This window comes from Suricata suricatta, chromosome 5, assembly GCF_006229205.1.
Source record: "Suricata suricatta isolate VVHF042 chromosome 5, meerkat_22Aug2017_6uvM2_HiC, whole genome shotgun sequence".
NCBI lineage: Eukaryota > Metazoa > Chordata > Mammalia > Carnivora > Herpestidae > Suricata > Suricata suricatta.
In genome coordinates, this window is record NC_043704.1 from 133,680,406 (window position 1) to 133,702,815 (window position 22,410).

The 22,410-nt window shown below is 43.7% G+C and overlaps 1 protein-coding gene across 1 annotated transcript in view; it reads left to right on the top strand.

The window, feature by feature from the left end:
* KAT2B (lysine acetyltransferase 2B) overlaps positions 1-22,410 on the top strand; it is a 99,929-nt gene that overhangs the window by 31,597 nt on the left and 45,922 nt on the right. Inside the window, exons 4-6 of the mRNA XM_029938770.1 lie at positions 1,636-1,762; positions 17,230-17,375; positions 21,774-21,866. Coding sequence (XP_029794630.1) covers positions 1,636-1,762; positions 17,230-17,375; positions 21,774-21,866 — 366 coding nt within the window. The remainder of the gene's footprint in view (positions 1-1,635; positions 1,763-17,229; positions 17,376-21,773; positions 21,867-22,410) is intronic.

Below are 22,410 nucleotides of genomic sequence, written 5' to 3' on the forward strand. Positions count from 1 at the left end.
CCTGATGCCTGGCCAAACAAAAGAGGGTCACTTGAGCCACTACTCACTGGGGGTTGTGCTGTTAAGTTGCTATTTTTGGTCTTGCCTTCTCCATCCTCATTTTGATAAAATGTGAGAAGCAGTCAGACCGGGCTTGCCAACATGCACAGGGCCTACTGCGGAGGACTTATCTTCAAAAGCATAGGGTCTTATCTTTAGAAACATATTTTCCTTCTTTCATTCACCTTGGCCCTTCTTGCTTTGCCAATTATTTATTCTTTCTTTTCTTATTCTCCTATATGTGCACACACTTCAGAAACTGTCCCTGTCTTCGAGAATTTTCTGTATGAGGTTAAGGTAGCCTCCACTCTCCAATTTTCTACAAATTAGACTTCTACTAACTTCAGCCATCTGCTATGGGGTTTGTGGGCTGGCAGGGTGGGAGGTGGTGGGAAGCAGGAAGGAAAAAACCCTCTGATGAAAGATCGAATGCAAAGCCTAAGCACAAAAATTTATGCAATGTTTTGTAGAGCAGTGCTATTCAGTAAAAGTAGAATGTGAACCACATATGTAATTTTAAATATTCCAGGAGCCACGTTAAAAAACTAAAAAGAGGTCAAATGAATTTTACTATCTTTTATTTAACTCCGTGTCTCTAAAATATTAATGTTTCAACATGTAAACAGGGTGAACATTATTAATGCAATATTTAATTTTTGCACTAGTCTTTTAAATCTGGTATGTGTTTTACATTCGTAGCACATTTTAGTTTGGACTAGCTGCATTTCAAGTGCTCAACCCTGGGCCAGTGGTCACCATATTGGACAGTGTGCATAGAAGGCTGTCACCGCAATCAGTCAGCTATGTTGGTACTATTTTTACAACTGAAAATAGTTGATATCTTTCTATCCCTCATCCTGCACTTTATAACCCAGGTCACTATAAAGAGGCTAGATTGTATTCACTGTTCTTAAGAAAGGTAGGGAAATATGGACAGTATGGAAGATATCTAGTCAGTGTTGCTAAGATAATAAATAATAGTGTTCTAGTTCAAGAAACCTCAGAAATATCATAGAAAGCCCAGACTACATGGTGAGACCTTCTCCATTTCTAAAGCTGGAGGCCACTCAGAAGAACTCTGAGGCCAGCAGATGTGGCCTCAGCTGGGCGTGTCCCTCCTCCAGTCCTTAGGATTGCTAACTTCCTCATTTTGTGGGCTTCCCTTCTGCTCCGTGGGGCAGAGTTGCCGAGGGAGCCTTCGAAGCTGCAAGGCCGAGGCCGAGGCTGTGTTCTAGGCACTTCTGGTTGGTTGTTGGAGAAGCTTTCTGGACGGACTCCCTAGGAACTGACCGCTCCACAGACACGTGCTTGGGGCAGTGGTACCGACGCGTATGGGTCTGCTGTCCAAGCCGTAGCCCTCAGATGCCGGCCAGCACGAAAGAAACAGACAAAAAACGATCAAAACACAGAATGCCTGGATCAAACACCCCCTTTGCCCTTTTCTCTGTTTTTGTGTGTTTCTTGTGCGTATGGAGAACTTGGAAGTCAGGAGCCAGGAGGGGAGTTGTCCTATTAATGAGTGCGTATTGATCTCATGTCAAATGTTGAGTCCATTGCTGCTTGTTACATAATTTTCTCTCTCTATTCCTTTTTTAGGCTGAGGAGTCCTGTAAATGTAATGGCTGGAAAAACCCCAACCCTTCTCCCACTCCCCCCAGAGCTGATCTGCAGCAAATAATTGTCAGTCTAACGGAATCCTGCCGGAGTTGTAGCCATGCTCTAGGTGAGTTCCTAAATGTTTGAGGGAACTTGACCGATGTCATCGTTGCCTGGAAGTTCTGACTTGCTGGATTCCGTGGGTTAACCAAACTTGCATGCTGTTTACCTCTTATTGAGGCAATAACAAAAGAGTCTCTTTAATCTCATGAATGTGCTTAATGCGAGACAAGCTTTGCACTGTTTGCACCAAGTCCTTAGCCACCTCCCCCCTTCCCTAAGAGCTGGATTCCACTGGGGGATTGCCAGATAAGATGGGCCACAGCCACTTAGCGGCTTAGAATAAAGTGTAACATGTCCTCATTCATTCTGATGAGCGCCCGAAGGTCTCTGATCTCCAGGGTCTAAGCCTCAACCAACTGGTTCTTTGTCTAATTGCTATTGTTGTTATTATTATTAATTATTGTTATTATTTTATTTTCCAATTGTCTGACCTTTCTGCAAGTGCTTCATTTTATCTTTATATGGTTTATTTTCTTGCATCTGGTAGCTCTTTCTTCATTGAGGTCGTGTTTGCTGAACGTTTACTTGTGTTTTCCCTTTCAACTTTCGTATCTATCCCTGCGAGATAATCATTGTCAGTTTGGAAAGACAGGCTCAGCCAGAGTTACCCAACTGGACTGTGTTAATATGTTCTTGTCCTGATACTGGTTTTAAGATAAAATTTTTAAAATTGTATTTGGTTTGGGTAGAGAAAAGTTAACGGGTAGTTTTCCCTAGATATTAAAATTCTAGTTCATCAAGGATCATCTTGGAGTATTCTGCTTACTTGTCCACCTTCCATTACCCAGTCTCCCAAAGAACGCCTCCATCTCCTGTTTACTGTCCAGTGTTGCTCTGGGCAGAGCCTTGTCACTGCAGGGTTTTTTTTCCCCCTGACCGTTTGTGAGGAGGTGGCTTCTTTGTGACATCATCTTTCTTTCAAGCTTCCTGGTGCTATGAAATGGTGCAGCAGGAGTCTTCAAGGTAGCGGGTGTCAGGGCACGTCTGAAGGTTTATTTTGTACTCAGCTGGAGAGAGTTTCAGGACTCACAGAGCAGAAAAGTAGGTAATGTGATCTTCCCAGGAAGTTACTGCACTGAAGTAACCTTCTGAGAAAGGAAATGGAGAACATTGATCTCACAAAAGAAATAAACATACCATAAACACATCACATCATTGTAGAACTGGTGTCGGGTAATAATGGAAGTACTGATTTTTGAAAAAGCCAGTGCAAAGGAAGGATTCCAAGAGTTACAGAAACACCTTTGCTTTATAACTTACCTTTTCCACAATTGATCCCTGAGCGAGTGCCCTTTAGAATTTGCCTCAGGAAATATGATGCAAGAAAAAGCTGGCTCAGGAACTTCTTGAGCGCTGGCTTGCACTGTATTTGGTATTGATTGGGAAATCCAATTATCTTACATCAATTAACATTTAAAAACAGAGTCTTCTTTCTTAGCGGAGCAGATCGTCTCCATTCTGAGCATGTAAACACACATGAATGCCCAAAGGCAGAAATGGCCTTTTACAAAGAAAAGCTAACTTTGTTCCCTTTTATATTTCTCAACTAGCTTTGAAAACAAATACCCTTATTTGATACATAATCAAGAATAGGGAAAAAAGTACATCTCCTTTGACCTGGCAAATCCATGCCAGAAATTTAACCTCCATGTAAATTAAGATGTGCCCTCAAATAAAACTAAAAGAACAGTTATTACAGCTTTATTTATGATCTTAAAAGACTGGAAACAACCTAAGTATCCCAGTGTAGGAGATAATTGCTTGAATTATGACAATCTATATTATAAAATTCAATATGGCTATTAAAAATGTATTTTCCAATATGGAAAGACATCCTTAACATATTATTAATGAAAAAAAAACCAAGTCATAAAGTAGCTTAATTGGAGCTTTTATAATTTAGGACTAAATTAAGGCTCCACCAGCCCAAGATCAAATCTTGGCTCTATCCCCAGTAGCTGTGAGTTGGGACATGTTATTCAGTCCTGGAGCTCCATTTTCTCAGCCCTGAAACCAAGTCAGTGACAGTATTTATATCATAAGACTGTTGTGAGTATTAAATGAGATATAATGTAATTTTAGAACAGTACTTGGGAAAGTAATGCATTACTCTTCACTTTTCTTGTTGTTAGTAGTAGTATTACCAAATTACCTGAGTTCTGTAACCAGCTAACAGGTATGAAGTCTGCTTAGCTTGAATAAGAAAACTGTTCATAAGAAGGTGGCTTCCAGAAGCTGAAAATAAAGGGAGATCCAGTTTCAGTCTTGTTCAGGGATCTCAGCTGCAGACATTTGTGGGCCTTCTGTCCAGGACACCCACACTGGATGACTCCTCTCCATCTGCCCCGTCCCTGTGAGTGTTGGCTTAGGAGGATTTACATCCCTAAGAGGATAGGATCTGATTGGTGTAGCATCTGTCACGTGCCCAACCCTCAGTTGCAGCCTTAGAGAACTGCATGGACGGTGGTCATTCCCGGAAGGCATGCTGATTTAAGAAGAGCATCATGGGCATAATCTCGTTTTATCGGTTTAGAAAATATGACATGTTTTTTGGGCGCCTGGGTGGCTCAGTCAGTTAAGGGTCTGACTTCAGCTCAGGTCATGATCTCATGGTTCATGGGTTCGAGCCCCACGTTGGGCTTTGTGCTGACAACGTGGAGCCTGGAGCCTGCTTTGGATTGTGTGTCTCCCTCTTTCTCTGCCCTTCTCCCACTCATGCTCTGACTTTCTCTCTCACAAATAGATAAACATTAAAGAAAAAAAAGAAAATATGACATTAAAAAAAATATATGCTAACAGGAAGGATCTGGAAAGATTATGTTGAGTTGTTGGTAGTGATTTTCTCAGGATATTGAGGTTAGTGGTGTTTTAAAAATATTTTTCCTTGTCTCTGTTCTTTCCCCCCACCTTTTTTACCTCTCTCTTCAGTCTGCTTCTTTAAAATTGAAATGTCTGTATATTTTCAAGTGCTCTTAGAATTATTGGCAGAATCTCAAGGTTTATTTTTTGGTCTTAGTATCAGGGCTCTAGAAACCCTTTTTCTGAGGTTATGTTTCCTCTCCCTTGTTTATACTCCTCTACCTTTAGAACACTTTTAGGGGCACCTAGGTGGCTTGGTCGGTTAAGCATCCAGCTTCGGCTCAGGTCATGATCTCACGGTTCGTGGGTTCGAGCCCTGTGTTGGAGTCTGTGCTGACAGCTAGCTCAGAGCCTGGAGCCTGCTTCAGATTCTGTGTCTCCCTGTCTCTCTGACCCTCCCCTGCTCACACTGTCTCTCTCTGTCTCTCAAAAATAAATAAAAATCATAAAAAAATAAACAAAATAAAACACTTTTTATTATGGAAAAATTCACAGTATGTCAAGATAGAAAGAATAGTTTAATAAGTGCCTGTGCTCATCACCCAGCTTTAATAATTATTAAAATTCACCAGTTTTCCTCCCCTCACTATTTTCTTTTGCCAGAGTATTTAACTCCAGTGCCACACGTATTTTCCTATTCATGCAGATTAAATACTGCTAACAGTAGAGATCAGGGTGTAAGGAATTCTCTTAGAAGTCTCGCAGGCCTGAATTCTTAAATATGTGCAAATTTGTGAACACTGTTGTGATTCCACAGTCACTATGCTGAGCACGGTGGATTTAGTCCCCAGTCGTCATGCACATGTGTCAACGTACAACATTCATTCCGTGCTTATCAACACACACCCTTCAGGCCCATCGATTGAGGTGGTGTCTGTTCTGTTGCTTTGCTGTCAGATACTGTATCGTTCAGCCATACAATTTCTTTTGACAGTGAACTCTGGTTTCATGTGGTCTCCTGACAGTGACTTCCATCCCAGGTGTCCTTGGCCTGCCGTCATTGGACACTCTTCCGTGTCTCCTGGGTACAAAACATAGGACTGACAGCCTGGTCAAGTGGAAAGAACATTCAGTTGTGAATTAGGAAACTAGAATCCTAGGCCTGGCACAGCGCTTTCCCAATCCCCTTATGATTCAGGGTCTTCGTCCACAGAATGAACTGGCTAGTCTAGACCCACGCTGTCCAACGTTGTAGCCACTGGCTACACGAGCTAGTGAGCACTTGAAATATAGCGACTCCACATTAAGATGAGCTGTTAGTATAAAATACACCCCAGATTTTGAAATCTTAGTGTGAAAAAAGGTGAGCGAGCTATCTCATTAATCACGATTATATGTTATAATGTATATGTTATACATGTTATATGTATTCTAGGTGTAGGATTAATAAAATATATTATTAAAATTAACTTCACCCGTTTCTTTTTCCACTGTTGCTCACCGAAGACTTAAAATTACACCTATGGTTCACATTGTATTTCCTTTGGATAGCACTGGCCTAGGACATTCTAGTCCATTCTCTGAAATAATTTGTTATTTGGGATTGGGACAGTCAGGTTCTGACTGTAGAAATGTAACAAAGCACTTCATTGGCCCAACCATTTCTCCTTATTTTTAGTATTAATAAAAATTCCTTATTTGGGGGTTGCTTATTTGAAGAGCAGTTTTCTTCTGTGATCAGGAAGGAGGAAACACACCATTGTGATCAAACACAGTTGGAATTTTTGTTGTCATTTTCAGGTTCATTGTTCTGAACTGCGGCAGGACATACTGATTATTAAATTTGACTAGTGATCCTTTTCTGCAGCTGTAAGGAGGTTTTTGGTTCCCTTTCCAGTGTCATCACTTTTTCCTGATGAACACACACACACACACGTCATACAGACACACTCATGTTTAAACATTATAATGGTAGCAATTGACGATTCTGCTTACTTATTTACAGTAGAAACTTTTTAAGGAAAGTAAAGACTAGCATTAGCCAATTGCACTAGAGCTTATTTTCTTGAGTAGTATGAGGTATGAGGGTACTGCCGGTGTTTTTGTCATGGACTAATTCAGACATTTAGATCATAGGTAAATCCTTGACCCACACGTTTTCTTTGCCCTTACCACCCTGCTCAGCCCTCCACCACTTAGTCACTTCTAGTTCCCATGTATGCATGTTCTGTACGGATGCCAAGTGATAGAAATAGGGGGTCCAGCACACTGATACCACCATCAGAGTCAAGTCAGCATGTTTTTCTTGGCTATGTCCTCCATTTTGTTTTGTTTTGTTCTTGAAGATTTTCTTTTCAAGTAACATCCCACACTCAAAATGGGGCTCAAACCTACAACCCTAAGATCAAGAGTTGCATGCCCTAGCGGCTGAGCCATCCAGGTGCCCCTGTTTTTCTACACATAGGTTTTTTTTTACACATCTTTTACACATAGGTTTTACACGTCTTTTATTTACACATAGGTTTCAGAGTTGTCAGGAGCTGTGAGCCTGGTATACAGTAGGAGTTCAGAGGATTAACCTGGTAATTTTTTTCCAGCTCACTTGATGTAAGTTACTTTTCCTGACCTTCCTTGGATCGTGAAGTCCCGTTGATTTTCTCTCCTGTGCTTCCTTCCAGTTTTGCATGAATTCAGGTTTTTTTCTGTGCTCTTTGGTTGTAGCTGCAGCAGCAGCACTGGAATCCCCAGCTCCATCTGTGTGCACTCAGCTTCCCAAGAAAGTAGTCATCTAATTCGAGCTAAGCATTCTCCTGTTTAACCCCTCTGAGCCTCCCACCATTCTAGAGCCAAGTTCAACTCTTGCTGAGCATGCAGGACTGTTGGGCCTCTACTATCTAGCCTTCAGCCTCCCACCCCTTCTGTGCTGCATTTTGGCCACAGGCCATGTTCTCTGGTCCATGTTCTCTGAAGGTCTTTTTTTTTTTTTTAATGTTTATTTTTTAGAGAAAGCGTGTGAGCACACGTGCATGTATGAATTGGGTAGGGACAGGGTGGGGGTGAGGGGGACAGAGGATCTGAAGCAGACTCTGTGCTGACAGCAGAGAGCCCGATGCGGGGCTCAAGCCCACAAACTGTGAGATCATGACCTGAAACAAAGTTGGACTCTTAATTGGCTAAGCCAACCAGGTGCCTCTGAAGCTTCTTTGTATTTTCTCCCACTTCGACTGTGAATGTGGAGGCTCATACCCCCTGCAGTGCCTTTCCTTCCTTCTCCTCCAGGGAAACCCTGCTCACATCCAAAGTTTGACTTGTCTACAACTTGGTGGAGAGATTAAGGCCTCTTGGACCTATATTGCAATGTTCCTTGCATAACTATAACTACTTTTAATTATGTATCTAAGATATATAATAAATGATTATGTAATATATAATTTTTTAATGTTTTATTTATTTTTAAGAGAGAAAGACAGTGTGAGCAGGGGGAGGTATCAGAGAGAGAGAGAGGGAGACACAGAATCTGAAGACAGACTCCAGGCTCTGAGCTATCAGCACAGAGCCTGACATGGGGCTTGAACCCACAAACTGTGAGATCATGACCTGAGCTGAAGCTGAACACTCAACCGACTGAGCCACCCAGGCACCCCATAATATATAATTATATAATAGTTTATTGTATGCTTTCTGTAGTGGACTAAGGTTAAAGATTTTTCTCTAGTTCCTAATATATTCAGTTCCTTGGGCATAATTGGGCTTATTCCTTCCTTGATAAACACTCACTGAAATCAGTAATACTAAAAAATGGCTGCTAGCATTTCAGGGAGTTCTCATCATTTAAAATCCATCCAAAACACGTGGCCAGCTTGGTTTGAAAAGCTCTGCAGGTGTAAAATGCACACTGGTTTTGAAGACTGAGTGTTACAAAAGAATGCAGAATATTAATCATTTTTTACATTGAGTACATGTTGAAATGAATAATGTGGTTTATATTGGGTTAAATAAAATGTATTCATAAATTAATTTTACCTTTTAAAAAGTGGCTGTTAGAATATTTATATGTACTTATGTGGCTTCCATTCTGTATCTGCCAGACTGAACTCATCTCAAGGGCTCTTAATCTTAAACTTCTCTTTTTCTCCATCCAGATCTGAGATTACAAAAGAGAAAACCACTTGTAAATTATCAACTTTTGCATGTTAGTCAATTCAAAAGGTTTCATTGAAGGAATTTGCTTTGCCTCTTCTGGCTTTGACCTCAGATTCCCATGAGCAGAGAAATCTATTTGAATAGCTGACAAATGCCACATGGACGCCATGCCGTTGGCTCTTTCCGGTCCATGGGAGCGGAGACGCGTTAGCCAGCAGCCTGGCTGCTGCCTGGTCCCACCGCGGGGCGGGTGAGGACCGGCAGGCTGTCCTCAAGAGCAGTGCAGGCCAGTGGTCCAGGGAGCCAGAGCTCAGGGAGGGTCATGGCACATGGTGATAGCGTGCTTCCTGTTCCCGGCCAGGCAACAGCTGCACCATGATCCTTGGCAGCAGGCCACTGGCAGGTCTGTCTGTGGCACCCAGGGTGTCGCACTGAGAGGTGCCAAGGTACATCCTTCTGGAGAGACATGCCCAGAGCAGACCCCGCCCCCCAGTCTTCTGGCTCACACCTTCCCTCTGCGTCCCCTGTCCTCTGCACACCATGGACACCTGGGGAAACCATGGCCCGCTTTTCCCACCAGTAAGGGGTTGGCCAGTCTTTGGTAATTATATCAATGCTTAGTGTCATGTTCTTGGAAGACTGTTTGGAATGAAAACAAGGTCCTTTATATTTGATTATTAAATTCCATGCAGATGAAAGCTTTTTGGGGGCTGAGAGGATGAAAGATTTTTAAAAAACCTTTTATTGGCAAATAATTTCAAACCTGTAGCGGAGTCATGAGAATAGTAACAAAGGACATCCCGTATAGATTTTGCTCAGAATTATGTCAGATTTATGTCCTATTTGCTTTGTTATTTGTTCTCATATATGTATGAATATATTTAAGAGATTGACATTTTTGAGGCTGTGTGTGTTTTCTAAGTTTATTTATTTTTGAGAGAGAGAGAGAGAGCGAGCACTCGTGCACGCAGGAGCCGGGGAGGGACCGAGAGGAAGGGCAGAGACAGAATCCCAAGCTGACTGCGCAGAGCTCCGTGTGGGGCTCGATCTCATGAATCGTGAGATCATGACCTGAGCTGAAATCAAGAGTTGTAGGCTTCATCGATTGAGCCACCCAGGGGCCTCTGTGTGTATTTGTGTATACTTTTTTTTTTTCCTGGACGGACCGTATGAAAATCAGTTGCATATGCATCATGGTTTTTTCCCCCCTAAATACTACAATGTGTACTTCCTAAAAATAGGACATTCTTCTACATAACCCCGATTCAGTTATCAACGTCAGTATATTTTAGCACTAATGTAATACTTTAATCTACTGTTTGTATTCTACTTTTATCAGTTGACCCCAACTGATGTTGTCCTTCACATTAAGCGCCCCTTCTAGAATCACTTGTGTAGTTAGTTGTCACGTGAAAGGAAAACAGTTTGCTCACAGTCAGCATTTCCTGAACATTTCTGGCACCAAATTTTACAAAGAAGCAATTCTCCAGCTCTCTGGTGGACAACTACAGGGTGTCTTACAATTTTTAACTCAGTCTTTTTTCTTTTTTTAAAACTTTTAATGTTTATTTATTATTAAGACAGAGAGAAACAGAACATGAGTGGAGGAGGGGCAGAGAGAGAGGGAGACACAGAATCTGAAGCAGGCTCCAGGCTCTGAGCTGTCAGCACAGAGCCCGATGTGGGGTTCATACTCACAAACTGTGAGATCATGACCCAAGCCAAAGTCCAAAGGTTAACCGACTGAGCCACCCAGGCGCCCTGACTCAGTTCTGACCCTGATGGCCTGTAGTTAGTGCCGACCCCACAAGTTAAGGGCTTAGTCCCCCTCCTTCCTCCCACTTCAGATGCCAGTGACAAGTCCCAGATTTACTTGTGTTTCCGACTGACTGGTTGTAAATTAGAGATTCCCATGCCCCCCCCTCCTGGAGTTGGATACTTTTCTAGAGTGGCTCACAGAACTCAGGACAGCAGTTGATTTGATTGGTGGTTTATCATAAAAGGAACTGTTTTCAGGGGTGCCCAGGTGGCCCAGTCGGTTGAGCATCAACTCTTGATTTTAGCCCAGGTCCTGATTTCATGGTTCATGAGTTTGAGCTCTGTGTCAGGCTCTGCGCTCTGTGCAGGTCTGTGTCCCTCTCTGTCTGTTCTTCTCCTCCTTGCGCAAGCATGTTTTCTCTCTCAAAATAAATAAACATTAAAAAAAAAAAAAAGGATACAGTTCAGAGACAGCCAGTTGGAAGAGAGGTGGGAGGCAAGGAGCCCGAAGCTCCAGCACCCTACTCTGCCAGCACCTTCCTGCGTGCGCTGGCCTGGCACCTCCCCACACCCCTTCCGTCGGGGCCTTGATGGAGACTGCATTACCCAGGCAGGATTGATTGCATTTTTGCCAATGAGTGACTGATTCAGCCTCCATAGGTAGAGAAGGTGGGGCTGAAAATGCCAACCCTTAGTCATTTATTTGGTTCCCCTGGCAACCAGCCCCCATCCATAGGGACTTTCTAAAAGGTCAGTGACAAATTCAGGTGTGGTTGCAGGGGACTTGTTATGAAAAACAAAAGATACTCCTTTCACTTCAGTGCTCTCATTTACTTTGGAAATTCCAAGGGTTTTAGAAGCACTGTGAGGGGTGGGGAGGAAGAAGCACTGTGCCCGGACAGGGGACAAAGACTAAATATATGTTTCTTATTATAAGTTACACTTTCACAGCAGGTCTCTTTAGCTTCCTTTAATCTGGAACAGTTCCTTGGCCTTTTTTTCTGTATTTTTTTTTGTTTTTGTTTTTTTGTCTTTTATGACATTGACATTTTGGTGGAGAAAGTTTTATATTTTAAAAACAAACTTGGGGCTCCTGGGTGACTCAATCGGTTGAACATCCAGCTTTGGCTCAGGTCATGGTCTCACGGTTCATGGGTTTGAGCCCTGCATCAGGCCCTGTGCTGACCGCTAGCTCAGACCCTGGAGCCTGCTTCAGATTTTGTGTCTTTTTCTCTCTCTGCTCCTCCCCTGTTTATGCTCTGTCTCTCTTTGTCTCTCAAAAATATATAAATGTAAGAAACAAAACCCAAACCACAACTTGCTGGGCTACCTTTGTGGCTCAGTTGGTCACTGTCCTACTCTTGGTTTCTGGTGGTGATCCCAGAGGTGTGGGATGGGGCTTGGAGCCTGTTTGAGATTCTCTCTCTCTCTCTCTCTCTCTCTCTCTCTCTCTCTCTCTCTTTCTCTCTCTCTCTCTCTCCTTCTCTCTCTCTCTCTCCTTCTCCTTCCCTTTCCCCCTCTTCTCTGCTTAACATAAAAAAAATTTTTTTTAAACCTGTTAAAGAGCTAGGAGAATATACATTTTTGTCATCTTCTGGTAATATAGGGAAGATCTTTGCAAGCAAGACCTTAAAGGAAGGCCAAACATAGATTTGACTTTATAAAAAATTTAAGATTCCTTTACAACCCACCCCAAACTGCAACAAAATCCAGGAGCCTTTACAATGAATGAGAAGGGCATACAGCTCTTTTAAGGCAGTAAGAAAAAAACCGACATCCTTAAACCAGGCAGAGGACATGAATAGTGCTCAAAAGAACAAATACAAATGGCCAGTAACATGAAAAGCAAATACCTCCAAGGGCATTTCAGTGAATGCAAATCAAAGCAGTGGGGGACTCATTAATTTTCAAAAGACTAATTAATTAGTGAGAGTGATTCTTCACTGTAAGCAGGCATGGGGGAAGGCGCATGATGCTCCACAGTTGATAGAGGCTACATTGACGCAGACTTCACTGGTGGAGGAAGGTAAACTAGGGAGCGTGTAACAACTTTGTTTATTTTAAAGATTTTATTTTTTTATTAAAAATTTTTATGTTTATTTTTGAGAGAAACAGCATGTGAGTGGGGGAGGAGCAGGGAGAGAGGAGCTCGAACCCATAGACCGCGTGATCATGACCTGAGCTAAAGTCAGACACTTAACCGACTGAGCCACCCAGGTGTCCCTAAAGAGTTTATTTTTAAGTAATCTCTGCAGTCAACATGGGGCCAGACCTGCAACCCTGAGATGAAGTTTCATGTTCTACCACTGAGCCGGTCAGGGTTCTCTGCAAATGCTTTAAATAGCAACGATTCAGTGTTATGAGCTCCGTGGCAGATTAACTGCTAGAGATTTGTACAAGGTAGTTTATAGATTTTTATTTTTGTGTTTTAGTAATGTGCTTCCAAAATGAAGCACAAACTGCTTTCCAAAGTGAAAGAAGGGTTTCTTTCGTTTTCTTTTTTCTTTTCTTTTTATGTTTTATTTTTATTTTTGATACAGAGAGAGACAGAGCATGAGAGGGGGAGGGGCCGAGAGAGGGTGATACAGAATCTGAAGCAGGCTCCAGGCTCTGAGCTGTCAGCACAGAGCCCTACGCAGGGCTCGAACTGACGAGCTATGAGATCATGACCCGAGCCAGTCGGAGGCTTAACTGACTGAGCCACCCAGGTGCCCCAAGAAGGGTTTCGTTCAATTACGAGTGACCTTGTTTTGGTTAAATATGAGTTGATTATCGGTACAATAAATAGTTTAGCTTTGCAGTGACAGTGATGTGCACCTGGGTGTTTGCATGGGTTGGGGTTGATTGTGGGCTCCTAAGTCCTTTCAAGCTCTGGTCAGAAGCCCCAAAGAGTCTGTCCTCGGATTTGGTGGAGGTGGGGTTGTGTGAAGAAAGTGGTGTTCCAGGAAGAGTGTCCCGGGAGTAGAGGACACAGTCCGGAGCTATTTTGGTACTCTAGGCTTGAGAGCCCAGCGACCAGCAAGGAACAGGGAAAAGTGGTTACTCTGACCTGGGGGCTGGCTTCACCCCAGACCCACCTTCCCGTAATTCCCAGAGAGGCAGATACCCACCCTCTTGTGCTGCAAATGCTAACCCCGTTGCCCAGCACAGCCTTCCCCCTTTCCCTCCCTCCTTCTGGGAAACGTGCTGTTCCGTTTAACCCCATGCCTCCCAGTTTCCAGCTCCTTAGGCCTCTGTGCCTGGGCTTACACACAGAGCTCTGGGGAAAGATCATGGATTTCATTATGGGCAGAATTAGAAAGAAAGAAATTTCCTCCAGTCTCACTCCTTAAGCATTTTAATGTCTACTTTTGAGAATATGCTGGAAGATGGTTCTAAACAGTGGTTTTTCACACAGCAAGGGGAGGGGATGCCCCCCCAACCTCACCTTCTGAAAAAAGATGCTTCCACCTCTGTTTCAATCAGAGCAACTTTTTCTACTTCTAATTAAGAATTCAGTTGGGTCGGGGCTCCTTGGTGGTTCAGTCTGTTAAGCATCTTGACTCTTGATCTCAGTTCAGGTCTTGATGTCAGGGTCATTAGTTCGAGAGTGGCGTTGGATTGGGCCTGGAGTGAAAAAAAAAAAAAAAGATTTCATTTGGGTTAAGTGTTTTGTGGCTTAAAGAAAGTGAATCACTGGTTTTAAAAATAAATCATGGCTTATATTTCCATCAATGAAACCCACTTATGTTAGCACCTTAATAAGACCGTCATATTGTGGAGAATCTGAAGGAACCAATGTTGTGTTATGAACTGAATGCTTCATAGCTTATCACGGGAAAGCCATGAAACATTACCAGCAGTTTTCAGTAAAATTATTCCTGTAAATAACTGACATAAAAATTTTGACCTACTTGTCTTCAGAATGAGGCCTGTGTCCCAAAGGCTCCAGACTGACCTCAAGGAAAATTTTGCACAGACTTAAAAAAAAAAAAAAAGTGACCTGGCAAACATTGTACCTAAAAAGAAATCTAATTTTGGGTACCTCTTAGGAAATGATGAAGTCACATATTGTATAGCCAAGTATAAAGTAATAGATTTGAATATTAATGTTTTGTTTATACGCACATATATATTTGGAATTTTTCTATGATACAAGCTACTCACGTTTTGAGAAACAGGTTAGTCAGTTACTCTTTTTCTATTTGGTAATGTGGTGATACAGTGTTGGCATTTTCTAGCTTAGATGTATCCACTAGATTTATGCCACAGTACCTAAGGCAGACAGAGAACCAAATTTCCTTCCTCTCACCTTTTTAAACGTGTTCTGTGGGAGGCATGTGCGCATGCGCGCACACACAGCACATCACCCCGGTTTCCCAGTGGTCTGTGGCTGTGGGCCCATCGCTCTGCCTTTCCATTATTTTTCCACGTGAGACAGGAAGGAGAGTTGGGTGGCCTCTGCCCCTCGAATTCTGAGTTCTTTAATCTGGCTTCCTTGTGGACAATTTACAAGTCTCAGCCTCTTGGTATTTAATCCTCTTGAGTCTCTGAAAATGGTTTTGGTTGCACATTTTAGTTTGAGCTCCCTCAGAAGCAGATCCCAAGACAAGGATTTGAACGCATGTGGTTTATCTGACATGAAGCTAGGGGAGAAGGAGGGTGAAATGAGGAAAAAGTGGCGGAGAAAGGGTGAGTTGCTGAGCCAGCTCCCCACCTCGGGCACCCGCTACTTAATTTTGGGTAGGGAGTGGGAAATCTGGGAGCCAGTTACTCAGCCTGAGGGGTGAGGGATCTGGGGTATTTATTTATAGGCTGATGTCTTGGGTTTGGGCTGAAGGCTGCCGTTGAGGGGCAGGTGGCTGGCCGAGCAGATTACAATGACTGGAAAAGCCTTTAGGGAGAGAAATGGAGCTGCCGGTAGTTTAGTTGGAGGCCATAGGTGTACCTGAAGTGGTGAGGGAAGGAGATGGGCCAGGGTACCAGCAGTGTCCCCTCTGTTCCGGTCTGCTGATTGAGCTTCGTGGTTTAGTGACAGGAGTACTGGGTAGACTGACCCACGCCTGACACCTAACAAGTATTCCTCAATAATCGTGTTGAGTTCCATCTCCTTTTAAGAAGGCTAGGGAGATCTTCTACATGCTTTAGTCTTTCTTTAAAAGTGATCTCAAGCACTTCTGTGCCTAAGCATTTTTAAGCCAGCATACCAAGAGGTGTGCCCAAGAGGTTTCCCCTCAAAGTGCTGGTGCCTATTCTTTGGCAAGCATAGTGATAAATGCTTGGGGTGCAGAGATGACAGACAGGATCCCGACCCAGGAGATCTCCTGGGATAGGGGCTGATTATTGAGTGGCTTACCTAGAGAACTCTTTGTAAGTGAGAAAGGACTTGAGGTGAATGAGCTGATCAACAAAAAGTGTGCTTGTTGGGAATTTGGAATTTGAGTCAAGCATTCTTTACTTTTAGACCCTGGCTTTGAGTCAAGCATTCTTTACTTTTAGACCCTTGGCTAAGTGACATTGCATGAAACAGCATCCATTCTCTGGGAGCCTCAGTTTCTCCAGTTGTCAAATGGGCTTACTAATACCTATTCATGGGATGGTTTGAGGATTAAATGCAATAACCTTGATAAATGGACTGGATTTGGGTAGAAGAGAGGATAGGGGCATGGGAAAGAAGGTGGATGGATAGGACACTAACTATAGATTTTCCAGAACAAAGGTAGGAAAAATGGGTTTGATCACTGAAGGCATTGAATCCGAAGCTCAAATAGGTCTTGGGACTTGGCTGCAATGATAGTGGAGAGATTTCATTGCATCTTAGAAGGGCTGAGGGAAAGTGCTGTTATTCAGTTTTTGTACTAATATGATATTCTTGGCTCACTGAACTATTCACAGTCATGGGGAGACCTGCCATATTCTTATGTGGAAACACAGGAATTTAACACTGTCGAAAAGCAGAAACAAACCCATAAATACGGAGAACAAACTGGTGTTTGCCAGAGGACAGGGGGTGGGTGGATGGGCAAAATGGGTGAACGGGGGAGGGGGAAGTGCAGGCTTCCAGTTATGGAATGAAAAAGTCTTTGGAACAAAACGTATAGCATAGGGAATAGAGCGGGAGATTGTGATGGCTACAGTGCTGGTGGGCACAGCGTAACATACAGATTTGTCGAATCACCATGTGGGACACCTGATGTTGCACGTCAGCCAAACTTCCATTAAAGAAAGACTTTAACACTGTCAGGACCAGACTTGGTGCTGACACGTCCTGGATCCTAAAGTATACATTATTAGAACACGTTAGCTGCTGGCCCGTTTTTCTTCTTGGAGGCAGAGGCCAGGACTCAGCAGCTGGACAGTCTTTTAATCATAAGTTGACGTTGAGAGAAGATTTAGATCTTTCAGGAGTTTGGAAATTTCCTCTGTTTACGATGCAACCTAATGGACTGATGTCCCCGAAGGTTTTGAGACCCTTCTGTTTTATTTTTTTATTTTTATTTTTATTTTTTTTTAATTAAAAAAATGTTTTTAATTTATTTTTGAGAGACAGAGAGAGACAGCATGAGCAGGGGAGGGTCAGGGAGAATCCGAAGCAGGCTCCAGGCTCTGAGCTGTCAGCACAGAGCCTGATGCGGGGCTCGAACCCACAAACTTTGAGATCATGACCTGAGCCGAAGTCGGACGCTTAACCGCCTGAGCCGCCCAGGCGCCCTGAGACCCTTCTGTGTTAAAGTCAAGAACGTTTGCTGTGTCCAGACATGTCACATGTGCGCCTTTGATCTTTGTCTTCAGCTGCTCATGTTTCCCACCTGGAAAATGTGTCAGAGGAAGAAATGAACAGACTCCTGGGAATCGTGTTGGATGTGGAATATCTCTTTACCTGTGTCCACAGGGAAGAAGATGCAGATACCAAACAAGTTTATTTCTATCTATTTAAGGTGAGGTTTTTACCCTTTTACAAGGCTTTTTCTTCTACCTCTCATTGTTCAGATGTGCTCAGTTACTGTATCCCAGGCCGCGGTGGGGACGGCTCTCAGCTCATGGTATGTTTGGCCCGCAGAGGTTGTGGAAGCATGCGTTTCTCCATGAGGGAGGCTCTAAAGTGACCCGCCATGCGCTGAGCACATCGCTCTCCTCGAGGGCCTTCTTATTTGTATGCAGGTTTGAATATCTTTATTTGCTTATGCTTATGGGTTTCTTTCCATCCGCCCATCCATTCATCCATCCAGATACTTTATCGCACACCTGGTCTGTGCATGGCACCCATGTAGGCATGAGGGATAGACCAGTGGGCAAAACAAAGTCCTTGTCCTCATGGAGTTTACATTTCGATAGAAGAGGCAGACAATCAACCAGTAAATAATATATTTGCAGGTGGTGATAAGTGCTGTGAAGAGAAACAAAGTAGGGTAAGTGGAATCAGAGTGGCAGGGATGGTGGCGGGTGGGGGACATAATAATGAGCAAGGGCAGTTACAAAGCCTTCCTGAGGAGACCGCAGTTGAGCAGGAAGCCGAACTGGGGGCCAGGAGTCATTGCTGAAAAGGGCTGGGGGGGAAGAACTTTCCAGGCAGCAGAAGGACCTCCATGTAGGCTGTGCACTGAGTGAGTCTGATGTGATGTGGGAACAGTGAGGAGGTCCGTGTGGTGGAGCCCAGTGAGCAAGGGAGGTCGGGGGAGGAGATGTGGTGGAAGGGTGGCACCAGAAGTTCCAAATTTGGGCATCTCAGCACTGTCCTCTGTGTCTCCTTGACACCAGTCACCGACTCCTGCTCCCTGTAGCTGCTTCCTCTTGGTTCTGTCTCACCTGCACCTGGGTCACACTATAGACCCTGGTCTCCCTAGTGTCTGATCGCTGTCACGATGGACAAGTGTGGGAGACGAAATGGTGGTGGGAACAGACATGAAAAGTTCAGGTTGCCAAAAATAACATTTTTTAAAGGGGGCTCACATAGGAAATAATGAGAAGCAAAACAACCTTGCTGTCGAGGCACTGTTGATTACGTTGTACTATTTAACAAAGACAGAATACGGAGCAGTTCACTCAGAGCTTATAGCCAGGAAAGGTTTGACTCTTTTTTTTTTTTTTTTTTTTTAATATTTATTTATTTCGAGAAAGAGGCAGAGAGAGGAGAGAGAGAATTCCCAAGCAGGCTCTGCACTCTCAGCATGGAGCCAGATGTGGGGCTCAGTCTCAGGAACCGTGAGATCATGGCTTGAGCTGAAATCAAGAGTGAGATGCTTAACCCACTGAGCCACTCAGGTGCCCCAAGGTTTGCCTCTTCTAATGAGTACCACACTTCATATCATAAGACAAGGACAGGAAAATTTTCCATTGATTTCCCTCTTTTGCTTTGGCTGCTAGGAATCTCAGTGCAAATTTTGTGCCCAAATCCCATAGCTTTAAAAAAAAAATTTTTTTTTAAACGTTTATTCATCTTTGAGAGACACAAAGAGACAAAGTGTGAGCAGGGGAGGAGCAGAGAGAGAGGGAGACACAGAATCCAAAGCAGGCTCCAGGCTCCAAGGTGTCAGCACGGAGCCCAATGTGGGGCCTGAACCCACCCACTGACCTTGAGATCATGACCTGAGCTGAAATCAGATGTCTAATCAACTGAGCCACCTAGGCGCCTCCCCCCCACTTTTTTAAATGTGAATTTACTTGGTGCATAATTTTCCTTTCTCATTTATTGACTTTAGTCTTTTTTGGGGGGAGTACTAATGGGGATTGGGGATAGATAGCAGATAGGTGTGGGAGTCAGAATTGTATTTTCAAGTTTTGGGGATATATTTTTAAAATTTTTTAAATGTTTATTTATTTTTTAATTAAAAAATTTTTTGGTGTTATTTATTTATTTATTTATTTAAAATTTATTTTTGAGAGACAGAGAGAGACAGCTTGAGCAGGGGAGGGTCAGAGAGAGAGGGAGACACAGAATCTGAAGCAGGCTCCAGGCTCTGAGCTAGCTGTCAGCACAGAGCCCGACGCAGGGCTTGAACGCATGAACCATGAAATCATGACCTGAGCCGAAGCCAGATGCTCAACCAACTGAGCCACCCAGGGACCCAAAATGTTTATTTTTGAGAGAGGGAGAGAGAGATTGCACCCACATGAGAGCACGCACAAACAGGGGAGGGGCAGAGAGAGAGGGGGAGAAACAGAATTTGAAGCAGGCCCCAGGCCCCAAGCTGTCAGCACAGATCCCAACAGGAGGCTCAAACTCCCCAACTGTGAGATCATGACAGACTGAACCGCCCTGGTGCCCCTTAGGGATATTAGTTCTGAAAAGGTTAATGGGAGGGGAGGGAGAGGATAAAGAGAGAGAGGAGGGGGGTGGGCAGAAAGAGAATGAGTGGCCGAACCCCCCACTGCTGTCAGCAGGCACTAGGCCACTCCAGGTGACAACTTGTTGACATGGCTGTGAGGCCTGAGTCATCCAGACTGAACCCTGGCAGGTTCATGCCATGTAGAGCGTCTTTGGAAAAAGATCTGAGTCAAAGAAAAACAAGGCCTGCATGACTGCAGCTCTTACTTGGAACTAAGTGGCCTGGCGCCCCCACCGCCCTGCTGGAAGTGGACATTGCGTAAAGTTTCCACCCTGCCAGCCTCCTCTTGATTCCGCTTCTCACCAACCAAACGGGCCAGAAAGCATTGCTCTGCTTTCAAGTACGTTTTCTCTCTCTCCCACCTCCCTGTCTTTAATAGCGCAAATATGTTTGACTCCTCCCCCAGAGTCATTCTTTGGGCAAATAAGTGATAAATCATCCACCCCTAGGCTTTTGAAAGGCAGTTCCTGGGTCTTACATGTCTCAATAATTAAAATTAAATCTATTACACATTTAAGTAGCATTTTCAAAACTTGAGGCTTGGAGGTTGAAAATAACCCAGGGAAAGCTGTCTCCTAAAGCTGAGGGTGTCTAGATCCTTAAATGTGGCTCTGGAGCTCAACTATCTATCTGGGTTTGAATCCTGGCTTCATCACATAGGACGTGGGACTTTGGGCGAGTCCTTCTCCCTCCGTTTGCTTATCTGTAAAGTACAGGACCTACCTCAGAAGGTTTTTAGGAGCATTCCAGGAGATAAGACCTATAAAGAACCATGAAGAGTGCCTGGCAGAGGGAAGGAGTTTATCTCCATTTTGAAACCCCTGGTGGACCAAGTTCCCAAGAGGTCTTATTTTAACTGGGTAAAGAAAGTAGGCAGCCAGAATTTATTTGTATTTAAATTTTATGATTAAGCTTTTCATGTCCTTAGAAACAGATATAGTGACTTATCATTGTTGCTTACTTACTTTTGTAAAAATGGGCATAATCCCTTGAAAAGATCAAGAAACGTCCGATGCTAATAATGTGTACGGCACCCCTAGAAGGAACCGAGGACCATGGTCCACGGGGAGCACATGGGGATCCTCAATCTTGGCCGTTTGTCTGTTTCCATTAGCTCCTGGGAGAATGGTTGCCCTGTTTTGTTTCCATTGAAGAGGCAGTAAGTGGAGAAAGGGGAAAGATGTAACTTAAATAAATGTGTGGTTATATCGTGACTGGCCTCCATGTAAAGGTTATGGAAGATTCAAGCAAAGGTTGAAAGGAAAGAATTTCAATACCAAATTTATTTTCAAATTAGGTCTTGATTACTGACTCTGTGTTCCCTTTTCTCTCTTGATTATTTGCTCTTTGAGGGCTTTAAATTCCAGTGCCAAGGATTAAGAGCAGTGTTTTGTTTTGTGGGCATTGAGATGCCAGAACATTTGGCCTGCATTCTATGGGTGGAAAGGAAATGAGAAAAGACCGCAGCAGTTAAAGTTGCCAATTGGGAGCTTTACAAAATTCCTTCCTGAAGGGCCGGGGCTCCGGATGATACCTATGGCAGACGGCGCTACGGACATCCCCCACCCCGCCTCACTGGTGCGGAACGGATCTCTGCCTTTCAGGGCTTTAGATAAGACCCTCCGGAGCATCAGCGCACCTGCGTTGGCCTAGATGGGCACGTGCAAAGTGTGCGTGTTGCACACCAGGCCCTGGGTCCGTGGGAATCTGGAAGTGGTGGAAAGAAGGGAGATGAGTGGGAGAGAGGGTCCTGGTGGCTGCCCGCCGGTGTGCCAGGCTGCACGGAACGTGAACGGGATCTAGGGTCTCCCAGCTCTGGTCATGGGTGTGAAGGTGAATTTGGGCTACCTGGTGGTCACCCATTTTTATCGATTTAAGGTTTATTTACATGTAGTTAGATAAGTAGAATATGGTTACTTCCCTTCAGAGGCTGTGTGTGCGTCTGGATGTGTCGTTGTGTAAGAGAGGGGGGGGACATTGATTTTCTCTTAATGATTTTTTTTTTTGCAGCTCTTGAGAAAGTCTATTTTACAAAGAGGAAAACCTGTGGTTGAAGGCTCTTTGGAGAAGAAACCCCCATTTGAAAAACCTAGTATTGAACAGGTAAAAAGAAAAAAAGAAAGAGAAGCCCTTTTTTTATTGCCCTACGGCTGAACAGACCTAATCTTCTTTCCGTCTTTACGTGTGTCTTCCTTCCCAGCTTAGAGATGCTCACTGAGTGTGGAGAAATTGTCTGGGATGGTTTGCATCACAAGTGAATACTTCATTTAATAAACAGCTAGGTTTTGTCTCTTACGGTTGCTGTATTCTCAGAATTCACTGTGTGTTTCAGGAAGAAAAAAAATTAAGAACATGTAGTTCGTAAGAACACACGGAATGTGCTCTCTCTTGGTGTTGATGTTTTAAAATTAAGTCTTTGTCCTTTTGTTTGGCACTACCTGAAAAAGCCTGTTGAGGTGAGGGAATTCAGGGGCATTGTCAAAAACATTGTAAGTCAAGGACAAAACACAAGTAGGAAATGCGATTTTGCATCCAGAAATTGACTTCCTATTACATTATGATTCCTGGAAAGAAACCTGTTTATTTGGGGAATCTGTTGACATGGATAGACTTTCTCTGTGAGGTGTCATACCCCTCCTCACAGTCA